This window comes from Abramis brama (assembly GCF_963993115.1).
Source record: "Abramis brama genome assembly, chromosome: 15".
Taxonomy (NCBI): Eukaryota; Metazoa; Chordata; class Actinopteri; order Cypriniformes; family Leuciscidae; genus Abramis; species Abramis brama.
The window spans coordinates 13067575-13089844 of NC_139977.1; the positions used below are offsets into that span (position 1 = coordinate 13067575).

The following is a 22270-nucleotide window of genomic DNA, read 5'->3' on the forward strand; positions in this document are numbered from 1 at the left end:
ATAACCCAACTCACTTAAATTTTCAAGATTCAATTAAATTTTTACCGCATTTTTGTTGAGCCCATGCTCTGGTCTCTAGGGTCGAGCACAGCGGGGGTGTTAAGCGGGCTTTAATGTCACCATGAAATCAAAACTGACCAATCTTGCATGTTTTTCCCCCCATTGGAGTTTTGCAATAAATAAAAAATACTTATCTGTGCACATTTCTTTTAATTAATGTGTCCACATAGTATTTAATGAATATAACTTCCTCTCCTTGCAGCGACATCTCTTTTCTCCAATGACTGGTTTACTGGCATATGGGGCGGGACAAACTGTCACTCACATGACATCACAGCAATAGCAAATCATAACCATGCATTTTTTCTTGTTCGAGAAGCCGTTTCACTCGGATACAGTGCGTCACAATAGGGAGAAAAGTGTGAGCCGCACAGATCAAATCACACCATGCATGTTTGGCATGTTTGATTTGGTTAAAACGAACCCTGGTGGAATTGCTGTTAGTGCGGCTCATTTGATTAAGTGTGAACGCTGCAATCCAGGCCAAGACCACTGAAAAGATGGGTCTCGATCCGCTTCCAAACGAACTCTGGTGCGGTTCGAATGATAAATGAACGCAACACGGACCAAAAACAGGAAGACGAGACCCTAAAAAGGTCCGGAGCAAACAAACCGAACTACAAGGCTGAACACACCCTCAGATAGGCTATAAAAACTGCTGTTGGATAATTTTAATCTGACATGAGCTTCAAAGAACCTAACAATCCTGGATCACGTCAAATTGTCTGGGAGTAATTCACGCATGAAGAACGGGCCCCAGGGATGTTTTTAAACTTCTTAAAATAAAAATATACCAACTAGCTGTGCAAGTCTGGTAAATGCACATAGTTTAAATACTTTGTGAATGAATGTAGTGGGAAAGATGCAAAGTGTATAAACAAAGACATTTGACTGAGCATAAAGTATGACATTTTATTCTTAAACATTGTGACAGTACATTCATTTTGCCTCCACAAAGTAAGGGTCGTCCTCACTCTCGCTCTCATCCAGAAATTCATCTCGCAAGGGTGACTTCTCTGAAGCCATCGCCTCCATTTGGAGGCCTTCCTTCTTGCGACGCAACCAACGAACCCCGTCTCGTATGTGGCTGAACTTGGCAGAGCGAAGGTGCCAGATGAGGAGAGCGCAGATCAAGATGCTCATCAAAGAGGCTAAACGAGGATAAAGGGTTGCAGGACAGTTTACTACTACATTTTTATAGGAGCCCTTTCATTCAAGTCATTAATCAGTTCACTCAGAGGGAGTTTGACAAGTAGCAAATGCCATAATAAGCTCATAATTATTATGACCTGAATTTATAACAGTAAAATTCAAGCTCCTGAGTATATAAAGGACATGGTAATCCCTTATTAGTCTCAACGTCACCTTCGCTCCTCTCAGAACATGCTTCTAACCGTCCCACAGTCTCGCTTGAGGCGTAGCGGAGATCGCGCTTTTTCTGTTGCGGCTCCTGCACTTTGGAATGTGTTGCCATTATCTTTAAAATCCTTGTCAGGCATGGACATTTTTAAAAAGGAATTGAAGACTTATTTTATCAAGCATTTGGCGTTTGATTAGGTCTGAGAACTGTGAGTGATTTGTTGTTTGATTCTCTTGGTGTCATGTTTTAATGTAATTTTATGTTTCTATGTATTTTAGAGTTATTTACTACTTATGGAAAGCACTTTGGTCCATTCTAATGGTTTTGAAAGTGCTTTATAAATAAAAGTTGAGTTGAGAAATTAAGAAATCCACAAAGATTTAATAATATGGGTTTAAATACGAATACTTGAATATGTAAATCAGCATATTTTATAACACTTTAAATTTATAGACGTCCTATTATGTCCTTTTACAAAGTTTTGATTTTGTTTTTGGAGTATACTAGAATAGGTTTTCATTAGTGCTGTCAAACGATTAAAATATTTAATCGCGATTAATCGCATTAATGTCATAGTTAACTCGCGATTAATCGCAATTAATCGCACATTTTTATCTATTCTAAATGTCTCTTGATTTCTTTTTGTCCCATTATTTTTTCTCATTTTAATGCTCTTATCAACATGGAAAAGTGGATCGGCTTGCTTTGAGCAAATGTTTCTTTTTGAAATCAACATTGGCATACTGTAGTGTTCAATTTCACACTAACATTCTCACTTGGAGCAAATAATCTCTCACACAATGTAACACTGTCCATCAATAAAAGGGTGAAAGAAATACTGACGAGGTCCTAATATTGACGAGGGGGTGGAGAATTCGCATCAGCGAATCAGTGTGCTTGGCCATCAAGTAGTAGGCCATTTCAGACTGAACGTGCTGCAATGATAGCTCAGTTCACAATGACAAAACACACAGATCACTTTGGTCTTGTCAACTGAAACATTTTGGCCACTTTTTTAAAATTAAACTTTCCATTCAGAATCTTATTGGCATCCATTTCGGCGTCTCGCGCTCATCATTCATCCACTCAAAACATAATGTTAAAGGGGGTCGCACACTGGACGAGAAGCGAAGCGCAGCGCCTCGTATTTAAAATTCGAACACATTATTCTCTATGAGTGTACACACACCTTTTATTGCTGGTCATAAACTGAGAAAGTACGCGTCCGATGTGCGATACAAGTTGTCCATAGACGCGGCTTCTCGTCCACTCTTTGGCCGGCTCGCAAGCCCAAACAAGTGTGTGCGGCGTGCCTGTTGTTTTGTTTCCGGTCTAGCTAGATCCGGTGGTGTTGTACTAACGTTACTAGTTGTTGCAAAAGCATGTCAAAAAAAAAACAAAAAAAAAACTACAAAGTTTGCTAGGCGTTAATCGCGCGATAAAAAAATTGACGCCGTTAAAATGGGTTTGCGTTAACGCCGTTAATAACGCGTTTAACTGACAGCCCTAGTTTTCATACTTGAATGTTAAAACAAATTATTATTATTTTTCTTCACACTTTTACATGGTTCCTGGCAGACTGGGAAAAGAGGGACTGCAACACTGTTAAAGCAGAATGTGCTCTGATTGGTTGGCTGGCTGTCACGCCCCTTTCCATCACTTCAAGTTTCAACACCATACTAAAGCAACTCAACGAGGCCTCGCCCCTTTGTTTTGCATATGCCTTGGGTGGGAATCATTTAAACGAGGAATTGTGACGCGCGTGTTTACATGGCACAGTATGCAAGCAGGGCTGCCAACTTTTGAGTTTAGCTTGGAGCGAGAATTATGGAAAAACGTAGTTTTATGTAGTTTTACTCGCATCTTAAATAAATATATTATAAGTGTAACAGTGCATATATTAAAAGGACAATTCCGGTATTTAACACTTTGAGTCTATTTTGTAGTTTGTTTTGGATGAACAAGAGTGGTGGACAAAGAAATTTTGACAATGGTTCCTGTCTCGACTTTTTGACTATTTTAGAATTGCCCATGACCGCTTTAGAATGGGAGTCTATGGCCATGCACAAACATGCCCTTAAAACAACCCTTAACGTTCGTTTTCAAAACTGTGCAACTCACCGAATGGTTAGTGGTGTTCGTTGATGTTCCAAAACAAGTAGCGTAGCGAAATACAGTTTCTGTCGTGTTTTATTTGGCATTTTGTAAAATCCCATTGATTTCCGTTGGAGGATTCATTGCTCGTTGATATTACTGCTCTACCGGAAACGGAAAGGGGGCTGTTTACATTTGGTTGTAGTCTTTTATGGTCTTTTCGCTCTGTTCTCTGTCTCTCAGAAGGCTAGCGTAAGCAGAGCAACGGAAGTTGCGGAAGAGCGGAAGTTTATACGCAGTTGTGAGGTATCTGAAATAATAGTTCCACTATAGAAAAATAAACGGATTGAAATCATACATTGCACCGATATATTCGTTTTTAATCATCAATGAACACCACTAACCACTCGCTGAGTTGCACAGTTTTGAAAACGAACGTTAAAGGTCCCATGACATGCTACTTTTTGTAGGCTTTAATATAGTCCTTAGTGGTCCTTAGTACTGTATCTGAAATCTCTTTCCAAAAATCAAGGCGCAAGGTGGAGGGTGGGTGTGGCCTATGACCATCTTGCGCAACGGTACCATGCATGTTTACGTTGGATATATTGCAATGGCACGAAGACACGCAGTCGTTCAAGCATTTCAGTTTGACCCAGAATCTGATCCAGATGGAGAAGCAACGGATGAAGAAGTTGCAACTCAGCGGCTCCAGCAGGACGTTTCCGAATGGTTAGTTTAAAATATGTCTGGATACGGTACTTTATTCGGATGGTTTACAGTTATCATCATGTAGCTAACGCGAACCTACTGTTGCCTTTTCATGAGAGATCTGTAACGTCTGTAATTTATCTTATTACAATTACATCAAGCTCTGCGATCTTGAAATGTGGATATCGCACGAGCCATATAACCAACAGGAGAACGGTTATCCAAATAACAAAGAAATGTACAACACTCGCGTTACAGTATGTGTAACTTGATGCTGTCTACCTTTACATTAGCGCGAGTAACTGCATAGCTGCATAGCTAATGTGACAGCCACATTCTACGTGTAACAAGCTAGGTAACCATAAACAGTAAAGCAACACACTTATATATCATTTGTTGACTTACTTGTCCGACGTTCAGCAAGCCCAGCTCTGTATTGACCATTCGATGTTCATTTGTACATCCAATTATTGAGCAATTATTATGCTTTGCTCGCTCAAAAGCCATGATATCTCTCATGGACAAACTAAAATCACGCGCGCGTTCTACTTCCTAGCTCATTTTCTCATGGGCGGAAAATATTCTCTGGGCGGGCAAAGCAGAGAAAGGGGAGGTAACATTTCTCCTTATAACGTCATAAGGAGGAGATTCAAGATCAGCCCGGTTGAGCTTCCATTTCCTCAAAGGCAGAGAAAAATAGCAAAAGCTCGATTTACACCGATTAAAATTTCTAGAAACTTGGGGACCATATACAGGCTATGGGAACTCAATGTTAAAAAACCTCAGAAAGTGGAAATTTCATGTCATGGGACCTTTAAGGGTTGTTTTAAGGGCATGTTTGTGCATGGCCATAGACTCCCATTCTAAAGCGGTCATGGGCAATTCTAAAATAGTCAAAAAGTCGAGACAGGAACCATTGTCAAAATTTCTTTGTCCACCACTCTTGTTCATCCAAAACAAACTACAAAATAGACTCAAAGTGTTAAATACCGGAATTGTCCTTTAAGCAAAATACTCTATAGGAGACGTCAACTCTCCCGGAAGGTCCGGGAGTCTCCAGCATATTGATAGAGGCTCCCAGACGCCTGCAAATGATATACAATATCCCAGGAAATCGAGCAAGCGAGAGAGAAAGAAAGAGAGTTTCCACCTGGTATTAAGATGTGTTTTCGGTGAACCAAAGTGGTCAGCCAAGACGCATTGCCGTTACTCCTGGTGTTATCACGCGTTTCAAATACATCTTCTGCGACCACTTGCGCTCGGATTTCGATGAGACCCTCGCCTCTTTTTCTGGAGCACGAATACTATTGAATGAACAAACCTGTGTTAGCCGGCTTACGCAACTGAATATAATACAATAATTTTTTTAATAATTGGGGAGTGTTGTACCATCTCTTTGGTAATGAGTTTTTTCAGAGTGGATGGGATGTCTGCTAGAGTTGAATTTTTTTAGCTAGCTAACTATGATGATTATGGTCATTAAATGGCTGTTTTAAGATAAATGCAACGTTACATGACAATGTTCTCCAGACGTTTTTTTTTTTTCAACTCTTTCAGCGGTTGAAACACCGATTGATTAATTACGAGACATGATACATTTCGGTAAGTTGTACTGCATCAACATACATTAACTAGTAGTAAAGAGGAAGACACTTTATTGTTTGAATTTCGAAATAAAATTGACAGAATTTCAAAGTTAATGCGTTGTTTCATATCAGAAGTAACCAGCTCGGTCTTGTCTGTCGGTGTCAGTGTCCTTTTTTGCTTCACGATTTTTCACTGTGTCATTTGAATGCGTGAGAGTTGGCAGCCCTGATGCAAGTTTCGCCACTAGAGGTCGCTGATCCAAAACATTAACAAATGTGTGGCTTGATGACGCAGTGAATGAGCATGGAATCATGGGAGTTGTTGCCCTCACCTCTACAGCTGACGATAAGCAAACTGACAAAAATGATGTTTATTGCAAGTACTGAATTACTACTAATACAGGTCACTTTATTTGATTCATTAAAATTGTGGGGTAACGCAGCGCTGTTTTACATGGTCAAAACAATCACACTAAAATACACTTGAGTGTTTTGAAACTGAAAGTTGTTATACTCTGTGCGTTCACTCAGTGGCTGGTATGATGCACTTGTTGCACACTGCAGTAAGCTAGATTGATAATAGAATATCATAATAAAAGCTGGATGACTTGTGTTGCTAAATAGCATGCAGTTCATTAAAAATATATATATTGTATGGTGGAGAAAATGCTGTATTACTGTTACTACAAATAAAGCTCTATGACTATGCTATGTTAGCCGCGTAAAAAAATAGTGTTGTCAACACGCATGATGCAAACATGTTACTCGCAGTAAATCAAGAGATTCAAACAATAAGACAAACCGTGTTGAGCTAAAACAATGATTTGTTTTCTGATAAAGGTATCCAAACAGTTGCTCACCTTTCTAATAGAACACATAATATATTAAAACATCTTTGGTGTTTCCATGGTTTCTACAGAAGTAAAATCATAAATGGATTTATATCTTGTTGGAAACATTTGGGATAATGCAAGTACACAAATCAACAAAATTGTTCTAGTGGTTTTTGCATATTTTAATCCAAACATCTTACATATTGTGCCTTTAAGACTACAATTGAGGCATTTCAGGGAGAAAAGCATAATAGGTCCTCCTTTAATATCAACTTTTTTTGACCAATGAGATCACTGGAATTAGAACAAGTGTTAAGATTAAAGTGTTAAGATTTACCTGTGGCAATGAAAAACACTGCTCGACTGAAGGGAGCCCTGGCTGCCATAACGTCAATCACAATGGGACTGGTCACTCTGTCTGAGGATATATTCACCTAAAACCACAGGAGGAGAATGAGAGAATTGTAGAATGTGTGCAGTTTAACCTGGACAGAATCAGCGTGATAATTTCAGCTTAATATATATATATATTTTTTTATTATTACACTACTGTTCAAAAGTTTGGGATAGGTAAGATTTAAAATGTTTTTGAAAGCAGTGCTCACCCAAGATGCATTTATTTAATCAAAACGCAGAAACAGTAATATTGTGAAATAATAATTGGTGAGACAACCTGTCACTCACATCAGATCGCAGCAATTAGCAAACTACAATGATCCAATCAATTTCCAATGGACAAAATCAAGTCCCGCCCAACATCGGTTCAATAAGCAGTTATTTACAGACTTTTAAAATGTAATTTATTTCTGTGAAATATGCGGATTTGCTGCACAAAAAACATCTCTTATAATCAATGTTGAAAACAGTTGTGCTGCCTAATATTTTTGTGGAAAGATTAATTTTTTTCAGGATTCTTTAAAGAATAGAAAGAACAGCATTTATATGAAATAAAACTTATTTTATAGACATTATAAATGTCTATACTTTCACATATATTTATTCTACTTTTCATCAAGAATGCACTAAATTGATAAATATCTCCTCTTAAAGCCGTTAGCCATTTCTAAAACATACCTGCTGTAGCACTTGCTGATATCCATGGGCCTGAACCTGCAGCTGATGTGTGCCTGGAGCCACAAGAGTGGTGAAGTGACCCTGACTGTCTGCATGAACAGTCACAGAGCCGTTCACCACCACAACAGCATCCGACACCGGGTGGCCTTTACTGTCCCTCACAAAACCACTCAGACTTCGGTGAACCTTCAGAGACCAAATATGAGGAAAATAGATTTAAATGAGTTTAGGTTGCTTGAAAATATGGCTGGCTATTCTGAGAAGATGAGCGTGTCCACCTCCAGCAGCATGCGGAAAAGAGGCATTCTGTTTTCCATCCACATCGAGAAGAGCTGATGTTCAGGTGGGAACAAACAACAGCCAGTGTACACTGTGATCTCAGGGCAACCACCCACATCCAAACTGAAGTCCTGAAAGAGAAGCATTTGTAGTTACTTAAAGGGGACCTATTATGCAAAATTCACTTTTGTACGGTGTTTGGACATAAATGTGTGTTGGCAGTGTGTGTACACAACCACCCTACAGTGATAAAAATCCACTCACTCCTTTTTTTTAATCCCCATAAATCATAAGCAGTCTCTCCAAACGACCTGTTTTCAGAATGTGGCTTTAGTGACGTCACTAAAGCCACAGGCCCCGCCCACGAGTGTTGACTGACATACCGTTATAACTTAGACCCGTCCTGATCGAGTTCACTGCGAGTTGTACACATCAGCCATTGCTGCAGCAATGCACTCACGAGAAGCGTCGAAGAATCTCCCAAGCGTTGAAGGTGTTGTAGCTGGATGTATTCATTCACATAGCTCTCTCTATTTACTCTTGAAATCTGCCAGCCGCTGAAGACGAGGTGGATTCATTTTGTTTTCAAAGAAAATGCTCCCTCAACTCAACAGAAATTTATGTAAGTTACTTATGCACTTTCTTATACTGTTTACTCAGCTCTAACAGTGATTTTCTGAAGAAAAACTGATGCTTCATCTTTTGTGACATACAGTAAACTTTATTAAACTCATCAGTATATTTTGTCATCAAGACAATTCAGATCGTCAGACGGAGTCCTACAGCAGGCTTGCATTAATAGTGTATACAAGCAATGCCAAATAGGTTATAATCGTAATTAAACTATACCTGTTCCCACTCCATACAGCATATATTCTCTGACTCTGTAGGCATTTTTATGGTCGAAATGAACACCATTACTGTGACTGTCTGTTTTATTATCATCTTCTTCCCTGTTCTGGCTCTGATCGCGACTGCTTAGGCTCCGCCCCCTGTGCCGTGAACCAGCAGCTCATTAGCATTAAAGGAGAAGCACTAAAACAGTGCGTTTTTCACAGACCCAAAAAATGATGATTTAAACGTGCTGTAAATAAAATTCTGCTGGGTATTTTGAGCTAAAACTTCACATACACACTCTGGGGACATCAGAGACTTATTTTACATCTTGTGAAAAGGGGCATAATAGGTCCCCTTTAAAAGACATACAAGACGGAATATGCAGAAAATGAGATTTGAGAGCTTCAGTTGAGTGAAAGATTTTTGGATAATGGTGGATTTAACCGAGTTAAATGACATTTTCATTTTGGTGAACTAGAGTGAACACTTGATCATTTTAAACGGTTCTGCCTCATTAGGCACACAAGTTGTAACTTTGGACTGTTTTTTTATACTTGGTAAGATTGTTTTGGTTGATCGGATCACAAGTAGAAGAGGGAGACACATTCCCATTAACACCTGGTGTTTTAATCCTTCTCTTTTGTCCACTTTCAACCACTTCTGTCCATATTTCTTTGAGGGAAGGGTCTATGGGATTTTTCAGATCTTTCGATCTAATGGATGAAATAATCTAACGCAATTTACATATGAACGCGACCGAAAAACATACGGAGAGCTGCGCTTTTGTTTCTGCTCTGACATCTGCAAGACCACACCGAACGCTGTAAGTATGTGTTAGAAATCAGGAATGGTGAGAGAACATTGGTTTGAAGATGAAAAACATACCAAGCACAAACTTGGGTCTCCAGCCAACAAAGTTTAAATCTGGCTAGCACACTTCCTATCACGTTTTTTGCATTAGGTCAGTAGACGGAGAGCAGGCGGTCTTTAAGTGGCCGTTCGACCACATGAGCGTTTACACTACGAAAGCAATTGAGTGGGTTTTTAAATACCTTTGGAAGTGGTTGAAAGTAGACAAGCTCAAAACTTTTTAGACCCCGTTTACGCCTGTATTTAGCGTCATCCACTTGTGATCTAATCGACCAAAACGCATCTTAATACCAGGTGTAAACAGGGCCCAGCATGGTCAAAATGGATCAATTAATACATATAATTTAATCTACATGGTGTTAAATACTCTGAGTCACAACAAGCAAGTCATAAGCGACATATGTCACAAGAACAATATCTACAAACGTGACAAAAAAAATCTGCCATTCGGACAATCTCAAATGATTTCAATACCTTCATACTGCCAGTGTGAGAACTGAAATCTGCACCCTTCAGGATCCCTCCCGGGATTATCTCTGTTGAGTAAAAGAATGGAGAAATCTTCATATCATGTTGTGATTTTTTTGCCATGTAATTTTAGCAGTATTTTCTTTTAATCTTAAAGTCTTTTCAACAATACCTGACTTTTTTGAACATTTCAGGTTACCCATGTGCATGAAAGGATGACTTCTGGCATACAAGGAAGCCAAATATCTCAACGTCTCCTCGTTTTGTTCTGGGTGAAAATCATAAGCCCAATCACTCATATATTAACTGTGCAGGATCGTTTATATAACAGAGTTTAATACTTAAGAGGATCTTTAACACATCGAATGGGTAATAGTAATAATGTATAAACAAAATATTGTGCTGTTGGTTACCATGCTGATTAGGTCTGTCATATGGATATGTGGCCAGCAGAGAGCCTCCCTCCAGCACTACTGAGAGAGAGAAACCCCCTCCATAAATCAGATCCATCACTGAACGGGTCTCTGGCTGCGCTGATTTATTACCTAAGTATAAATACAAATGTCACATTCACTGACCACTTGACAAGCTTTTGTTAATGACATAATTTCAATGGAGAGTGTTGACTGACCATGGAAGAAATCAGTATCCAGATCTATTCCACGAGCATTGGTGTGCCCCACACTGGAAGAGCAGACTCCTTCATGTGCCTGCTCCCTACCATCAGGGTTCACACACGGGAGGATAAGGATCCTGCTCTGGTCAATCAGCTAAGAGGAAGGACACAAAAACTGTATTGATGGTTTGTGACTATCACAAACTCTGTTCCAAAACCTAGTAAGCTGCCTACTTGAACGACTTCATAAATGCACACCAGACGCACTGGATGTTCCAAAAGACAGATGCCGCCGCCTTTTGGGCCAATTCTAAAGGTCCAGTCACATTTAATATTCCACTGCGAAATTTCAAGGATGAAATCCAGTCATTACAATCTGTGTGATCAGGAGTTTTGCGTAAGGCCAAAAGTGTTCCCCAAGCAGATTTCACTTGTGTTCAAGTTGGTCATCCAAATTCATTGGATTCACCAACAGAAATAGTCTTTGGTTTGAAAGTGACTTCTACATGAGCTGCGCTTCATACATTACTAAACTTTTCACAATGGACCTTTTTTTGTTAGCAAAATCCAGCCAAATTTTTTTAAATGTGACCGCACACTAAGACAACATTGCAGATTCAGTCACAGTGAAGATTAAGAATGCAAGCATAGTTAAAAATATGTTGATTGTGTATATATGCACACACACTTTCAATTCAACACTGTAAAGTATACAATTAAAAACCAGGAACTTTTTTGCAATATTTCGGTGCTCCATGTATTTTTTTTTAGCTTAACAACATGCATGCCATTCAGACTTGTTGTCTATGAAGAGTGTTCCCAATCTATGGAGATGGTCCTCACTGCAGAACACGAAATCCAGGGGGAGGAGTTGGATCCAGACCAAATCCTCCCACCTTACATATACCTAAACCTACCCATCTCCACCCCCTGATCCCTAAACCCACCCCTAAACCTACCAATCTCCACCCCTTATATCTGGATCCAACTCCGCCACCTGGATCTCGTGTACTGCAGTGAGGTGCTACTGAATCTATGGGACATGGTGATGGGGGGGTATGCGAAGGGAGGAAAATTATACTTCAATGCTTTCTTTTTTTTTTTTTACAAGAGGACACAATGTTTTGTGAAGCTTGCCTTGGTGATGGCGAGATTCCTGCGATAGTTGAGACAGAGAACAGAAGCAAACTCGAGCAGCAACTCTGGACCTGCTGCCGCATCACCATGGACTCCAGCCACAAAACGGATCTTGGGCTCGGCAGGTTGAGACATCTTCAAATTGCCAGCGATCTCAAGGGCCCATATAGTTCTGAACTCAGTGCTTTGACCCAAACTGACCCCGGGAGAAAGAAAAAAAGTGACGATTTAAACAAATGACATTTGAAGTTTCACAACATTTACTTAACTCCATTCAATAAATTCACATGATCTATATGAACTTAATTTGCATTACATAACTACAGAAATGTGAGTGATGCTTGGCTAGGGTGTTCTGAGTGGGTGTTAGCACATTGGTATAGGAGGTGGGTAATAAAGTCAACTGGCCCAAGTCAAAATCTCTCATTCTCCAAGTTCTCAGCAAGCACCGCCAACCACCTGATAAAGACACATCTTCAGGATTACATACCTGTACAGCCGTGTGATGCGAGGGAAGGTTAATGTCAGTCCTCTCAGGAACTCGGAGCGTTCCCTGTAGGTTCTGTACTCCAGGGTCTGAGCAGGTAGAAGGCCTCGGACCATCTGATCCAACCCGCCAGGGACTAAAAGCTGGTCCACCAGTTTCTCAAAGTCCTTCTGTTCTACTCTAGATGGCTGCAATGCATCTCTGGTCAGCTTAAAGTCCACCTGCTCCACCCGAGAATTCAACACCCGGACAGATGCCGACACTGAAGTATAACTGGGGGAAAATAGCACAAGAAATGTAATGGCTGACCCATTTTATAACTGTCAGAATTCAGTTAATTTCTTGTGAAGGGTAAGGTCTTACTCTGGAGCAGAGGCTGTGAGACGATAAGAACCAGGAGCCAGGGGTCTCCAGTATTGGCCTGTGCTGCTGGTATGGACTTGATGACCTGAGCCTTCCACCACGACCGTGGCCTTAGCAATGCCTTTGCCAGAATGACCATCAGTCACCATACCCCTCACAAACATATGAACCTGACATACGGGACGTCACACAAACCATGCAAATGTTCAAACTGAATAGCTCACCCAAAATACAATGCGACATGATCAAAAATTAATCACCTGCTGTATAAACTGTAAGAGCGCTTTGTGATTCTTCTCCCAGTATTCTGAGAGCGAATCCTCCGGTGGGAGCAGCTCACAGCTCAGACCAATGCTAACGGCTAAAGTGTCGGTGCTTTGATACGCCCAAGTCAGCATATCAGTTCCTACCAATATGCAGAAGGCAAAAACAATGTTGATTTCTGTGTGAAACAGGATACTCAACATAGAAGAATATGCACTGAGGAACAGACAAATAAGACAAAATATAATAAAATTATAAAAAGTACACGCTACTGTTCAAATTTTGGGGTCAGCAAGAGATATATATATATATATATATATATATATATATATATATATATATATTTTTTTTTTTTTAAGAAATTTATTATTCTACTCAGAAAAAACTAATTTAATTTATCTAAAGAGACAGTAAAGACATTGGTTGAAAAAAAAAAATGCTGTTCTTTTGAACTTTCTATTTAAAGAATCCTGAAAAATGTTGTAAGTCGCTTTGGATAAAAGCGTCTGCTAAATGATTAAATGTAAATGAGCATATTAGAATGATTTCTGAAGGATCATGTGACACTGAAGACTGGAGAAATGATGCTGAAAATACAGTACTGAATTAAGGGTAATGTAAATAGGGTATTTTTTTTTTTAAAGGTCCCGTTCTTCGTGATCCCATGTTTCAAACTTTAGTTAGTGTGTAATGTTGCTGTTAGAGCATAAATAATATCTGTAAAATTATAAAGCTCAAAGTTCAATGCCAAGGGAGATATTTTATTTAACAGAAGTCGCCTACATCGAACGGCCCGTTTGGACTACATCCCTCTACTTCCTTCTTTAATGACGTCACTAGAACAGTTTTTTGACTAACCTCTGCCCACAGGAATGCTCCCTCAACTCTACCGAAATTCGTTTATGTACTTGCGCACTTCTTATAACTTACTGTGTTTACTCAGCTCTTACGGTGATTTTCTGAAGTAAAACTGACGCTTCATCTTTTGTGTGATGTACAATAAACTTTATTAAACTCATCAGTATATGTTTGATCATCATTCAGACAGCAGACTTGTAGGCTATTAATAAACAATGGATACATACAAGCAGATGACAAATACGTTATAATAACCGTAATTAAACTACTAAACTATACCTGTTATACAGCACTCTGACTCTGTAGGCATTATTGTCCGACTCGAAATGAACACCGTTACTGAGAGTTTCTGATATTATCATCATTCCGTGAGATGAAATTGTCCTGAGAGACTGAGCGTGAGCTCATGAAGCTACGCCCCCTGTGCCGTCCAGCAGCAGCTTATTTGCATTTAAAGGCCACACACTAAAACAGTGCGTTTTTCTGAGCCCCAAAAAATGATAATTTAAACATGCTGTAAAAAATGATCTGTTGGGTATTTTGAGCTGAAACTTCATATACACACTCTGGGGACATCAGAGACTTATTTTACATCTTGTGAAAAGGGGCATAATACGGGACCTTTAAATAATTACTTTAATCAGTGATTATGCTTCAGTCTGACCTGTGACCACTGGACGACGGTGCTTCGTGTCTTTTTTCTCTCTGGTTCTTGGCACGTCACAAGCTTGGGGCTCTTGAAAAGCCTGAGATTGCTGGAAACAATAAAACGAGTCAGTAAAATTAAATTTTACACAATTCATGATATACACAGCATTCAAAATACACACCAAATAAAAGGCTTCTGCAACTGATTTAAACATGATCTCATCAGTGGAGTCAAGGGAACTCGGATACACGACTCCCCTAAACCCTAGAGACAACAATGGCAGTTCAGTTTTATCATTTAAAAATTTTCATTAACATTGAAACAACTTAAGACTGCCACTTTCTGTACCTCCACATATACTTGCAGACAGCACAAAGGAATGGGCTTTGATCCAGTTTATCACCGCTTGAGTTTCTGCTTCAACAGTATTCTTCGATTGCGACTGTTCAGGGAAATTTGCATTCAGGTCAACACGGTGACTATTACTGTGTCCAATTATACTCTGGTCTCCTGAGACCCGTTCCTTGTGAGCTACGAGAAGAAAATCAGTGTAAATACAGAAGAGAACAATTAAACAACCTGCCAGTTTATTTTGCTTGTACCTTTTAGCGCTAATTCATACCCATCTGGGTTCATGGAAGGCATGACGTTAATTCTTGTGCTATTGACCAGACGCGTGACCAATGGATCTTTGCCATAATTGCGGCACAAGTATTCAACCAGGTTTAGGAGAATCTCACGACCGATAAACTCGTTTCCATGCATGTTACCCAGAAACATGACCTCTGGTTTGCCTGGTAAGGGGAGGTTTTCATAGAGAGGCATTAATGTACATTAAATGCGTACAATGTGTCATTAAATATTAAAACAATAAAATATTAACAGTAAAAACTGTTTTCAACATTGATAATGACATTAGTAATAATTGAGCAGCAAATCACCATATTAGAATGATTTCTGTAGGATCATGTGACACTGAAGACTGAAGCTGAAAATTCAGCTTCTCCATAACAGGAATAAAGTTACATTTGAAAACATTTATATATAAAAGTTTTTTTAGTAATATTTCACAATATTTATTCTATTTTTGATCAAATAAATTCATAAGAGAGAGCATAAGAGTTAGGAAAATCATTCCTAACTTTTGACCTATAGTGTACATGCATACACTGATAAACAATATAAAAATGTGAGCGTATGCAATTGCACCTTGCAGACCAACACCAGGATTGGTGGAAATCTCCATCACATAAAGATTCCTGCCCTGCACTGATCGTCCAGCAGAGTTCAGATAAGTGATGGATGGATAGATAGCACTAATGAGTTGCAACATCATCTCCATTTCATCATAACTATGATATTGGAATTCCAAAGACTGGATTGGATATTTTGAGGTGGGGCCAGGGCCTCCTGGTGTGCCCAGATCTTCTTTGGTCAGTAGATGTCGTTCAGAGTGATCTAACAATAACGTTTCCTCTACCGGTTCCTCAAGAGTGAAGTTTAGCAGCGTGGCTTTGCCTTCGATCACCGGCACATTCTTCACAGTATTCGAAAGGTACCTGGAGGAAACATGAAACATTTCATTAAATTGGACTAATTCCATCTCATCATTTTACTTTTATGCATCTAGACATAATCACCCATGTGAGCTAGCAGTGATGTCATATCTTCCAGGGAGCAGCATGCGATAATAGTCACCAAACATCCAGCTTGTGATGTTGTGATCAATTCCAGAAATAGAGATTGTTGCATCTGGGAGACCAAAGCCTGATCTGGTCATTACGAAACCTCTCACACCAATATGAGCCTTAAACAGAAGCAAAATAAGATTTGATATCATTAAAAATAATAATAATTTAATTGTGGACAATGGTTCCACATAATGGAAACATGTTATCTAAACTGAAACACTATGTAGAATGAAATGAACTGAATTGAGTAAACAACTAAATTTGACTTGTCCAATAACTTGACTGAATCAAGTTATTTTGACGGAAACTGTCAGCTAGTGATGGGTGCTTTCAAAACACTTATTAGAAAAAATATTGGTAAAGGTTTTAAAGCAGTGGTTCAGAGCGCATATCAAACTGCCGAAGTCACGCGTTTCAGTAAACAAGGCAAGGGGGGGGGGTGTATGTGTGGTCAAATACACATTTTAATTAGACATTAGTATAATTAAAAGGAATAATATTTGTTAATAGTCTCTTTATTTGCCTCTTTAGCTGAGTCATCCATGGAACAATCAAAACAAGCCCTGACATTGATAAAACAACACATATTACACAGACACTTATTAGATGATTAGTTAATTGCATTTGATAGATTATACTTTCAATAAAGCATTTGCAATGGGTTTGTAAATGGGGTTTTTATACATGTTTGTCCTGAGTTGTTGTTGCATTTACACTGTTCTGACCAGCAGGGGTCACCAGCGTGTGGCGTTTCGAATGCTTCGACATAGTGACTCATTCTGCAAAGCAATTGGTTGAATTGATTCAGAGCTTTCATTTTCATTTCTCCCATTACAACTGTCAGCTAACAATACCTTTTCTTTACACATATGAGGTTAAGTTAGGTGTTGGCATCCATAAGACGTTACTGGTTACATCTATTGCTATCCTGAGTTTTGTTCAAGTAAATTGAACAAGCAGTAGGCCATTCTACACGCTAAAACATTCCAATCTACTCACTTTCTGTATGTAGGTAAGAAGGGCCTCCTTGTTGTTGGTCCACTCTGTGTGAAGCTGAGAAGCTGGTGGATACTTGCAGCAGCTGAATTTAAAAGCGACTTCAAAGCAGTTCCCTTTGTGGTAGTTGAAATCCTGCATTTCCCCTGCGACATCAAACCAAAGCTCAATGGAGTTTCACTTAGTTAAAATACCTGACTTTAATGTACAACAGTTTGTGATACCATCTCCGAAGCTTTTGTTAGGATCAACAGGACAGTCAGGATTGTCCATACTCATAATGGGATGGTTCTCAGTGTAGGTTTGTGCTAAATAGTGAAATAGGTCTTCATCCGCTGTCAGCCCTGGGCTTGCAGAAGAACTGCCGTCATCAAAAGGGAAGCTGGCCTCCACCGAGCCCCCTTGTAGACTACCAGACAAGACAAACCTTGAAAAGACGACAAAGAGCCAGGTGAGAAAACACTTCTTGTGAAAAGATTTGACTTGTTCTCTTGCTTCTGATCTGAGATTTTCACATCACACCACTGAATAATTCATGATTAATATTTTTTTCTGGGCCAGTTTAAAAATGTAATGCCAATTTCTCTTAAAATCTAGTTAACTCTGATGCAGTGGCGTAGGTTTGATTTTGAAATTGGTGGGGACGGGGACATCAATATAAATATATTTTAAGTTTTGATCGAAATTATTGCTAAGGATATATCAGTGTCACTGGATATTGGTAGGGACACGTCCCTACTAAATTCTACGCCCCTGCTCTGATGCGAAGTGATGGCCATTTTGTGTCTGGATCAACTAATAAAAAACAAAAAAACATTTATTTTGTAAGATTTTTGTGGTGCATACAGGAATACAAACCAAAAAAAAAAAAGGTCAATATTTACTCACCCCCATGACTTCCAAACCCGTAAGACTTCCGTAACCGTTCATAATGGATCACAAATGAAGATCTTTTTAATGAAATCGGAGCAATTTATGTCTATTGACAGTCTATGCAAATACGCTTCAAAAAGTTCATAAAGAGATCATAAAACTAATTCATATCATATGAATTGAGCAGTTTAGTCCAAATTTTCTTAAGAGACACATTCGTTTTATATAATCAACGAACTCGCACATCGGTAAATAGAAACTCAATCATGTTCGCTTGACGTGCGAGAACCAATGAGGTTAACTCGTGTTAAGCCTAAATTCAGTCTGTTCCTCATATAAAGTAAGTGTCTCTTCAGAAAATTTGGACAACTAAACTGTTCATATGGATTAGTTTTACGATCTCTTTATGAACTTTTTGAAGCAGTGTCAGTTGCATAGCTGTCAACGGCCAGAATCTCTCAATTTCATTAAAAATATTTTATTTTGCGTTCAGAAGATGAACGAAAGTCATACAGGTTTGGGGGTGAGTAAAACATGAGGGTGAGTAATTAACGACAGAATTTTTTTTGGGGGGGGTGAACTATCCCTAAATTAATTTTTAAGTCGGTTTTGTTTGTTTTTTCCTTAATTATCTGTTAGTACACTACTTTAGTGCTTAAATTTCAGAAAGGCAACCGTTTTCCTTCTAATATTTGTATTTAATTTCAATTAAAAATGTTTTAATAGTTTTAGAGAAATTTAAGAGGCTATATGTAAAATGATTTCAATAATATCAATTATATTTATCAATAATAAATAAATAAATAAATAGTTAGCAAACAACATACTTCTTTTCAAGAATCCATCTCACAACAGCCGTGACCTCTGGTGTATCATCTGAAGTCTTGCTGGAGGGCTCATCCTGGTCTGGGAAACTCTTGTCGAGTTCATAATGTTTGGCATTCTCGCGGCCTCCAGCACTTCCAGTGCAGTCACCCTCCAAAGCACGCTCAAATCCGTCAGGGTTCATGCTGGCCAATATATAGATGTCCGTTCGGTTCACCAGCTCTGTCACTCTCACATCACGACCATACTGAGTCAACAGGTACTCAATCAGATACACTAACACCTGCCTTGATAAAGCCTCGTCCCCGTGGATGTTTCCCACATACTTGAACCTGGGTTTGCCCGGTACGTCCGTACTCGGATTCGTTGTTATTCTCATGACCCAAAGCTCCCTTCCCTCGACAGACTGTCCGATGCTCGCGAGGCGGCAAATATGCGAGTATTTGAGAGAAAAACTTTGAAGACGGTCGGTCATGGCGGCGTAATTGTAATATCCCTGGTATGTTTCTTCGTTCACTTTGTTGGTGTGTTTGAAACCAAGTATTTGGTGCGGAACTATTAAAATATGCGGCAAAATGAGCCACAAAATATTCATTGCGCGTTTGTAGTGGTTTGCAAACAATCGTGACATTTAAAAATAACCTTTTGTTTGTCGTTTTACTGTCAGTTTTTTTGTTGCGCCATTACAAAATTGGTCTTCATTTGGTCTGCAAGTTAAACCCTTTGAATCAAAATTAGGGACACTAATAGATTCCACTTGGCTTAATCAGTAGAAAATTGGTTTGCACAGGGCCAAACTAAAACGATGGATTAAACCACTGCCGTTTAAGGGGTAGTTGACAAAAGTCCGTAACATTTTAGACCATTAATTATTTTTATTTTTTTAATTAAATGCATTAATGGAAAGTGTATTTTAGGTGCTGTATTTGGTCATAATGACTTTTTTTAAAAACAGTTTATTCACCTTTTAGCTTTTATTTTCAGTTACCTAGGTTACCTTGCATATGAAGCAAAGGTGGAAATTGCCACCATGTATTGTACCCTTAAAGGGATACTTCACCTCTGGAAGATGAATGTGTATTTAAAATGGGTCATTTATGTAGAAGAAATGTGAAATTATTTTTGAGTTTGGAGCTTTCTAGACTGAGAAAAGCCAGAAAATTTATTTTTGGCTTATGTGGATGAAAGACAACAACTCCCAGAATGCACTTGCTTCGCTGCCCTAGGAGGCCACTCCCAAGCCACGCCTACTGGTAAGAGAGCGCTGTTTAAAACAACAAGGCTAGGCTACTAGTGAGTCTCCGTGACGAGTCTTCCCGGGATTTCGAGATCGCCCAAAATGTCCGGGATTCGGCTTTTGCGTTCTACAGTCGCCATTCATTATGTTTACTGTGGCGAGCAGGACGAGGCTGAGGGCCGCGGGAGAACGGCGCGAGGCCGGTGGTGTGATTACTGAGACGCACCGGTCTCGTATCTCTCACGGAGGAGCGGGAATTTTCTTAGTAATGTTAAAACGCACATCAACCGATCACATGTTTAGCGTTCATGTAAACACTACATTCAGATTCACCAATCGGAATGAATTCAGTTAGATTGAAACAAAAGGTGTGCATAAACAATGAATGGCTACTGCAGAAAGCAAAAGCCAAATCCCAGACATTTTGGAGGATCTCGACGGCCGGACATGTCCGGGAAAAAGAGGATGGTAACCCCTACTACTCAGCTTTCTCCACAGAACAAGAGCCTCCACAGAAAAAGATGGCTGACACTATGTACATTCTGTGTGAGTGAGATCCCTCTATGGGCGGGTTGAAAACATGCGGGACAGCCCCTACTACTGGCTGTAGTCTTTAGCCTCTGGCCAAAAAATCCTCCGATGACGCAAAATGATGATTTTTGCGTCATCAGAGGATTTTTTCCAGACAAAAAATACATAAATCTCTCATCTCAGGGGGATATGAGGGTGGAAAGCACGGTAATTCGAAAATACTACAGGTTTTCTACTAATACAAAGCTTAATGCTAAATCCTGAAGTATCCCTTTAAATAGGGCACTTTTTGAGGGGAAAGCCATTTGTAGTGGTGTAAGAAACCATAGTGCACTCATTTAATCCCACAATGCACTCTAATAATGAGTGTACAACCGATACAATACCCATAATACACTGAGGGTCGCGCCAAATGAACTGCTTGAATAAGTAATTCACAACGGCTAAAAAAAGTACATTTTATACCATGAGTGTGAGTAATCTGGACGTACATCGCCATGTTGCTCTTATCACGTGACTACCAGCATCACTTCACTGCCATTCACAAATCCTCTCCCGTGGCCTCATGGGATAGTAAAGTGTCCATTATATGCACACTTCAGAATCTGTTAATTCAGACATACTTATTTTATCACATACTGTTGTCCGCCTACTCTATGGCGAAGTATGCGATTTCAGATACAGCCCCGCCCCGGTCTCGAAAGAAGATGGCGTCTGCAGCTGCATCATCCATCAGCCCAGTTTCCAAAACCGCTGGTCCAATGTGGGTGCAGCGTAATATCATACAGGTATAAATTCCTTTTTAGTTGATTAATAAATTGTTTAAATAAGGTTTAGTTTCCATGACAACATATTTTCATTACTACTGGAGTTGCTTGCTATGTTTCAAGAACTATACTATATGAACTATATTAGTGGACTATGTAGAACAATGAATGAGGGTATAGGGGGCGAATTTGAACACAGCCTTGGATATTTTCGAGGTAGTCTCTCAATAATATGCGGATAATGCCGCTGTGGCGACACTAACGGGAGCAGCCGAAAGAGAGAGAGAGAGAGAAAGAGAGTCTCTCAATTGCATGTAATATGAAGTCATAATAATCGCATGTTTAAAATGTGAAAACTTAGTTCAAAATAGTTTTAAATGGAGTGCACCATGTCACACTCTAGGATGCTGTTTAAATGGCATTTAAACACCTGCTGTCGGTTTTTTGAAACTTTTGACCCTGATATATGATGATCTTCTTCCTAAAATATAAATGCAGCTATTTATTTTAATTTTAAATTGTAATTGTAAAGAATTTTGACAATAATTGAATTATTTGTTTTTATACGATAACTGCACAAAACTAAAAGAAAGTATATGCTGCACAGTATAGGTTAAGTTAAGATTAGTTTTATTTCTTGCTGTTAAAATATGGCTGTCACTAATCTCATAATTTCAGATCAGACATTAAGACTGTATTTCTATGGACCTTCTAGTTCCCTCTTGTGGTCACTGGGGGTCTCCACCCTAATACAACTGCATTTTAGAGAGATTTTTTTTCCAATATCACTTAGAGTTGATAATGTTG

The 22270-nt window shown here is 39.2% G+C and overlaps 1 protein-coding gene across 1 annotated transcript; it reads right to left on the reverse strand.

Moving 5' to 3' along the window:
• Positions 1 to 954: 954 nt before the first annotated feature.
• On the reverse strand, positions 955 to 19523 carry cpdb (carboxypeptidase D, b; the record flags this gene model as incomplete). Its single annotated transcript, XM_084138306.1, has 21 exons — positions 955 to 1211; positions 6979 to 7075; positions 7716 to 7901; positions 7994 to 8125; positions 10176 to 10237; positions 10342 to 10437; positions 10583 to 10714; positions 10801 to 10939; positions 11923 to 12118; positions 12413 to 12682; positions 12773 to 12942; positions 13033 to 13178; positions 14559 to 14649; positions 14725 to 14807; positions 14892 to 15074; positions 15146 to 15337; positions 15753 to 16102; positions 16184 to 16350; positions 17234 to 17376; positions 17455 to 17657; positions 18931 to 19523. The coding sequence occupies 21 exons, from the start codon at positions 19521 to 19523 to the stop codon at positions 1000 to 1002; spliced, it is 3843 nt and encodes a 1280-aa protein (XP_083994432.1). The 3' UTR covers positions 955 to 999.
• Positions 19524 to 22270: the final 2747 nt, after the last annotated feature.